A 7,694-nucleotide genomic window follows, 5' to 3' on the forward strand; every position below is an offset into this window, starting at 1 on the left:
TTTAAGTATTTTTTCTAATGTTCAAAATCTACTTGTATTCTGTACATATAATTTTGAAAAGAAACTTTTTTAAGGATTAATACTCAGGACAAATTTTTTAATTGGGGTATGTGATAAAAATGCTGGAGATCACTAAATGAAAATATACGTACATAAAGTGATATGATTTAAAGTTTGGAACGTGAAAAGGGTACTTTTTAAAAGCTTTTTGAAGCTTTTCTTCTAAAAAAACTTTTTAAAAATCAATCTGTACTTCTATAACTAAACATAAAATGAACATTAGTTCATAGTTCTAAGGTGCTTAAAAATGTCCCCAAATCCTCTTCGAAATTTAGACAAGATTCTACAGTTTTCTGATTAAGTCTGTCTTTCTACAGATAAAAGCCTCTAAAACAATAACTCTCAACTAGAGATAAAGAGCACCTGTAGTGTATTAAAAAAATGCAGGTTCTTAAGTCTTACACTAAGAGATTCTGAGCCAACAGTGTCTGTGGCTTTGAGAGATTAGGATAGTATCTCAATACTACTGACATTCTAGGCCACATCATTCTTTGATGCAAGGGGCTGTCCTGTCCTATGCAGTGTAAGATGTTTACTATTATAATTGGCCTCTACCTATTAGATGTCCAGAGCACCCATCCCACTACCTGTTATGACAACAAAACACGCCTCTAGACTTTGCCAAATGCCTCCTGGAGGGCAGCAATCTTCCCCAATGGAGAACCAGAAATAGAAGCTATCCATATATGACACACTTTGAGAAATGCCAACTTTAATCAAAAGAATAAAATAATGTGATAAGAGTAGAAGGATATGGATATTACAAGCATACATTGTATAAATTGAAATAAACAGGCTTCCCATAAAAGAAATCTGATTAGCCTCTATAAACTCCTGACAACTCAGCTAAGCTTCTAAGTCAAAGCTCTTCTCATGTAATTTCAACTTGAATATTTTCTCCCTAGCTTCTATTTAAAATTATTTTTAATTAACTTCACTGGCATTTTGCATCCTGCTATGAAAAGTCCGCCTAATAGTCTCAGAGGACTCTCCCAAGAGAGAAGAGTGCATTAAATCACACATTATCACATTAAAGTATATTCTGGCACTCCAAGTCCAACAGTCTAAATCTTGGCAAATGCAATGAGGTGGCGGGGGTGGTGCAGGGAAGGGAACAGGCTCAAGTGATTCACAATATCCAAAGCCTCTTTTCTTTAATTCACCATCCACAGGAAATTTGTAGTGATTCTCTGCTTCAACCACATTTATCACAATGACATATATTTTACAATTAGTGCTTCCACACTGATTTCTGACTATGTATGAGACCTTGGGCAAGTCACTTAAATTCTCTGGACATCCTTTCCAAAAAATGAGCCAGCTGAACTAAATTATTTCTAAAGATCCTTCTAGTTACAAGTCTCAGGTTTCTGAATGAGCACTTAATTAAAAGGTTCTTTTGACTATATGGATTTTATTAACCATAGTGCAAAAAAAGCAAATATCTACATTTTGAGTGCTGATAACACAATGAATTTTAAAATGCTTAATCCAAAAAAAAAAAAAAAAATTGACAGCCACATTTACCTTCACCTATACATTCAAGGGTACTTTGAACAGATATGCAAACCAACTCAATCTTTCAAAAGTTAGTCACATATAAGGAAATAGTTTTAAATTGCACTTTTAGTTTCTATTTTTTATAGAGATTGCAAATCAGCTGCTTGGAGGCTAAGCCTACAGGTGTTATTTGTTTGGCCTAGACAAAAATTATGCGTAATTCGTTGCCAACTGTTAAAAAATAAGAGATGATCTATAAAAATCTATATTTCCAGTGTCTCATAAAATATTGGAAAATATTAACCCAAATGACAACAATGAACTGGCCCATGAGCTCTCTAGTGACACCCAATCCCAACTGCTCCCTATTTTCTGATGTTCCCTCTTACAGACTGGAGCATATGACCTTATGTCCTTGCTCTATAACAATTTTCAAAATCCATAAGAAAGATTTTTAATGTTATCAAAGCAACAGAATTTTGCTTATAGAATTACAGCAAAAGGATAGACATTCTAAAGAGACATATGCTCTCAATAAGGAAAACCTTCATAACTCTGAATGCTGTAAAATGCACGACACTATAGGTTTCTAACTAACCAGAAATGTAGAAAGGAATTCTAGACTTGATGGGGAGTTCAGAAGAGACCCCCTAAAATTACCTTCAACTTTAACATTCTATGCCTTTGGTTAGCATTATAGAGAGCTCATCACAACATAGGTTATACTATATTTCTTTGTGTGTTTATGTATTTAACTTTGTTTGCAAGGAAAACTTAACCTTATCCTTTTTCTACATGGAAAAATATTTTCTGTTAGTTTTCATAAAACATTCCATTTTTCTCACTTATTTTAATATATAAATTTTAAAATTAAGTTTCAGTTAACTCAGTAGCCGCATTCTACTAGAAAATCATTAAGCTATTCTTCAGAAAAGATGATAAAGAATTCAAGGAAAGAAAAAAGGGGATGAAAGGCTCAAGAGTTGATAAGTCCTGTTTGCAAAGCTCCTCTTACATGTTTATCAATAAAACCAACCTAACCAAGGAGGTTACATCTTGAGGCTTTTTTTCTAATCACTTGCCCTAACAATTGTTTTTCTTTCAGTACACCTTATGAAATCTGCTAGTTTGAGACATAATATTTTAACAAGATCCTGAGGATTTTCTTTTTAAAAAGTCAACTTAATATTCCATTTACAATTAAATCAATACCTATCTAAAGGATGCTGTGAGTCAGTCAAACTAAAAAAAAAAAAAGCAATATGCAACTTTGTTGCTGAGGTTAAGTTAGTTTTCAGGTAAAATCTAACCTAAGAGTTTCCACACTGGTAATGTATGTGCTGTAATAAGCCAACATTCTCTTTCAGACCATTCTTAAAGTCAGATTATATACCTTACAGCACTACATCTGCACAGGTGCATTAAGCATCACGGCAAGATCTTTTAGCTTATTTTAAAAATGCATAGTTTTTTCAGTAGGACATTGTAGACATCAACTATTTCCAAATCAATTGTTTTTCTAGTGTGCTTAATGTTGATTTTGACATAAGCATTGTTTAACAATAGTGATTAACAACATATAAGAGTGAGGCAATGACTACGAAGAACATGCCCAAGGATAGGAAAATGGCTGTGTTGGCAGTACAATGTGTGGAACACGGTTTGCTTCTGGGAAACGTGTTTATCATTCTAGTTCTCTGATTTTCAGATTTTCTCTATTTTCTGTTTAGAAAAAAGTGACTCACTGTTTAGGAAAAAAAAAAAAGATAGACATAATTCAATTTAACAGCCCTGAATGCCAGAACACTTTGATTTAGCCATGGATGTTTTCTGCTTTCTATTGTGCGTTAAACATTAACTTTCCCATTTTTGCTGCCTTTAATGAAAAGAATGTGAAGAATCCCACTATAGTACTGTTAAAGGGGGAAAAAGGCATCAGATATGCTTAAAATCAAAAGTATAAAGTAGGTTTTTGAGCTCTGGGAAATTATTTAGTTGATATCAGTATCAGAACTCTTCAAATCAGAACCACCCTGCCCAGCAGAAGAGTAAGGCCCTTGATCTTAGTAACCAATGGAAACCTGATGTTACCTTCAAGAGAAGAAAGTCTGACTTGTTCATAAGACTGTTACAGAAGTTTCTCAGTAACAAGAGTATTTTCTCTCATAGTCTGTGTGTGTTTACACTTTGGAAGAACACTTGGAAAGTGTTTCTTTAAAGGAATGTTTATTTCGAAACAAAACAGTTATTGAAAACCTATGCATGAGCCATTCCAAAGCAATTGGTCACAGAAACCTAGATTAGAAACCAGAGCTACAGAGTAGCCCACAAGACACAGAAAGATGAAGGGAATGCATACTTGTTCAGAGTACAGAGGCAGTCCTGGATCCGAAGAACACGTAAAAACTAAAGAGACCTAGTGTAGAAGTGTTTCAGAACCCACACATTCTGAGTTTTAATGCCTATCCCATACATATGCTTAAAAACGAAGCGATCCTGTTTCTCCGCAGCCAAAGGAAAGGGGAGTGGAGGCACCAGTGGATTCCGCCCTCTTATCCGGTTGTTGATCTAGGGCAGGAATCCTGGGGAACTTGATTGAGTAACGCTAACTGTGCAAAAAGTTCATAACAATGAGGTAGGAATACGTCCCTGCCACATGCCAACTTTACCTCACTGCACGCCCCCACCCCCCAAAAAACACTCACACATACACACCGCCATCAGTAAATGTGTGAACAAATTTTAAAATTCAGCAATGACAAAGAAACTTGCAACTTGCAAGTTCGCACTCACCCTGGGCCGGTGCGCCCAGGCGGCCATCACCCGCCTCGGCCCCGCGCTGGGGCCCGGGAGTTAAGGATTCACTCACGCCGGACATGGGCTGCTTCACCGACTGCCGCCTAGCTGGCCGCCCCGCGGGGCGGACGCTGAAAGGCCGTTAAGTGTTGGTGCAGGGAACTGACCGCTTCTGGAGTAGGGGGGGAGGGGAGAGAGGGAAAAGGAGGTGTTTTAGAGAAGAGCACACCACCCCTGTGGGACATTCCCTCCCCGTCTCTCCATTTCCCTCCCCGTCTCTCCATTTCCCTCCCCGAAACCCCACCCCTGGGAAGTTTTGATTTGAAACCAACCAGGGAGGAAAATTGTTTACCCAGCAAGCTGACAGCAGCAGAATCTCGGGGGTGCCCGAGCCACTGAAGGCGGGAGGGGATTGGATTTGGGAGAAACTCGAGGGAAGGGACCAAATCCCTCCTCCTCCCAACCCAGGAGACCACTACCTACCTCGGCATCCCCACCAATTCGCTCAAAGCCCTTTCCTCCTCCTCCTCTTCCGCAAAGTTAGTGAGGCTCCGGCAGAGGTTGCATATCGCCCCACTGGCCTGATGGTGGAGGCCGCCCCAGCGTGTCCCTCCCCGCCTCCCTCTGGCTCAGCCAGACACCGCAGTGGCGGCAACTGCAGCAGTGGCTGTTCCTCTGACTCCGTGCTCTCCGCCCCCTCTTCCAGCCAGTTCAGTCCAGCGAGTTCTCCTCCAAAGGGGACTTTCTCCTCTGTCTCTCTTCTCCCCTTCCACCACTTCTACACTCCTGAAACACCTCTCCCTCTGTTGCTCCTTTTCACCGTATTCGGATTGGGGAGGCCTCAAACTCTTGGCCCGAAGGCTGGGGGCCGCGACCTGGCTGGCTGCCTACTCCCTCGTGCCTCACTCTGTCTGGGTCAGGAGGCCAAAGACACAGGGCTGGGAAGAGCTCATCTCCGGGCTGGGAAAAGGAGTAAATTGGCTGGTCTCTGACTGCCCAAGATCCCGCCCCCCCTCCCCCAGATCCAAGTCACCTCATCCCCTCCCTATCAGCTGCTCTTCCCGGGTCCAGCCCCAGAACAACCAAAAAAAGGGGAATGCTGTGAAAGAAGAAACCTTTAGGGTGGACAATGCAAAATAAAAAATAATAATAATAATACAAAAATATCGAACTTTACTAGTGGAATAAATTATGGCTTTGTAAACTTGACCCCTAGCTGAAATTCCTTTTAATCTGTTTTTCAGGTTTTTGTTTATTTTGGTCAAACAGGATTTTGGATCTGGTAAAATCAGTTACAGTTGCATGAATGAACTGGAGGCATCCAGGCAGGGAAGGGTGCCCTGACCCAAAGCCCCAAGCCAGGCTCTTTGCAGTCTTCCTGAACTGATCTTTCTGTGTGGCAAGATAAATTTGTGGTTGGAAGTAAATAGCACATCAACTCTCCTTTTATAAAGTTGTTCTGATTGTGGCTTAATCTGATGAGCCAAGAACAAGTATAATTTGCAGATATAAAGTACTTAAAATATGCATTCAGATAACTTTTGCTCTTTATTTAATTGAATGAAATGCAGAACTCATTTGTAGAAAGCTAGAACAAACACATTCTTTGAATCTCTAGGACAAGTGAGGAATCATAGTAATGTTACCAAAATTGAAGAAAATATACAATGGATAGATCTTCTTTCTATCATTAATGCATCATTAATAAGATCTCAGAGATTTCATTTCTTCAAAAAAAAATTGCAAATGATTCCAATTGATTGAAAAAATCCATTTCTTACCATTAAAAAGTCAGTGTCACCAAATATGCTTTTAGTTAAACCTGAAAAACACTCAACTTTGAAGTTTCTGATGACAGTTACTCAGATCATACTTCCAAAATACAATGACATTTTGCCCAATGACCTATGACTAACAACTGCTTTTTAATTTTAATTTAGAGATTTCAGAAGTAGTGTTTATAAAAGTGCCTTAACTCTCCTGGAAACTTGTGTAGGGATCTGTACTATTTGGAAATTGCTTGATGGAAGTCAATCAATTCTGAGGAGGACTGCACTGCCATTAGAGAATGAATTACTGCCTAGTGCAACTCAATCTACAACCAAAGGAGCAAAATAGAAAGTAGATACTCAGGAAGATTCTGTTTTATCCCTTTTTTACATATTTCCTTGCCTCTTTTTTGTTTAATCTCCTAAGATATTGTCAGAATGGAAAAATTAATTTTTCCTCATAGTTTTCTAAGTTATTCTGGCTGGACAAATTAACATGAGACAGATTGAGAAAACGACCATATTTATCACATATGACACATGAGATTTCCATAAGACAATGAGATCCGAGGACACATTGGGCAATGGAGCCTTATAAGCCTTTTTGGAGCAAGGGAAAAGTAGTTTGGGACTTCAAAGGGCAGGAAGGCAATTCACAAGAAGATGGAAAAGCAAACGTTTGGTAAATAAATGTTTGGTGGACCCTTTTCAAAAATGGGACACAAAGAGGACTTTGATCAAATGATTCTTGCTAGGTTCCTCCCTGTCACACCTAGTTTATATTAAGCTATAGTTATCTGTAATGATATCTCTGTTCCTAGAGCAGGTCTTCTACCTAAATTCTTTTAGGCCCTTAGGGGAAGGTTACAGGTTCTTTCTGAGTCTTTCGTTTCTTAAAAATAACCAACTTAAAATAATCAATATCCCAAGAAAGTTATGTCAATGATAAATATTTTGCAGTGGGAAACTTTACTCCCCCCAATGTTTAAAGCCTATGAATATCAAGTTACAGCACTCTTCAAGAAAGTCATAATCAGTAACAAATATTTGTTAATTTAAATTCACGCTATACCTAATGTGGCACACATAATAGATAATTCAATAAATAATCCTTGAATTAAATTTAAACATTATACCTTTTAATGGAAAAAAAATAAAATTCAAATAAAAATATAAGGAAAAAATGAGAGACAGTGGTAGAATCACTAAGATAGACAAATTCTGTATCTTGCTCAGCTGTGCGAATTTGGGCAAGTTGGTCAACCTTTTTATGCCTTGGTTGTCTCATTAAGTGAAAATAAGAGAAACTCTTCAGAGGGTCCCTTGAGGACTAGATAAGATAATTCTCTTATGCCTTTTGGAAAAATGTCAGATTTGAGGACAGTTGTTCAAAAATATTGACTATTACTATTATTACACAGCAGAAGCATTTTGATGGGTAATGTTGAGCATGGCATAATGACTATACTATAAGGGTCACATCAAAAAATCAGGTAAACATGCCATGAACTTTACACAAATTTTCTCAGTGATTCTTACATAGGCTTTATCCGTAATTTGCCAGGGTTG

The 7,694-nt window shown here is 38.3% G+C and overlaps 1 protein-coding gene across 3 annotated transcripts in view; it reads right to left on the minus strand.

Annotated features, from left to right (window-relative positions):
• Positions 1–5,329, minus strand: part of MDFIC (MyoD family inhibitor domain containing) — an 84,314-nt gene extending 78,985 nt beyond the window's left edge. Inside the window, exons 1-2 of one of the 3 annotated variants that reach the window (XM_039861029.1) lie at positions 4,840–5,329; positions 4,354–4,528 (exon numbers count right to left, since the gene is read on the minus strand). In XM_039861029.1, the coding sequence (XP_039716963.1) occupies positions 4,354–4,438 (85 nt within the window). In that variant the 5' untranslated portion in view covers positions 4,439–4,528; positions 4,840–5,329. Of the gene's footprint in view, positions 1–4,353; positions 4,529–4,708; positions 4,728–4,839 lie in introns of those variants that run through there. The other 2 variants (XM_039861027.1, XM_039861028.1) reach the window with 2 other exon arrangements.
• Positions 5,330–7,694: the final 2,365 nt, after the last annotated feature.

This window comes from Pteropus medius, unplaced genomic scaffold, assembly GCF_902729225.1.
Source record: "Pteropus medius unplaced genomic scaffold, Ma_sr-lr_union100, whole genome shotgun sequence".
NCBI lineage: Eukaryota > Metazoa > Chordata > Mammalia > Chiroptera > Pteropodidae > Pteropus > Pteropus medius.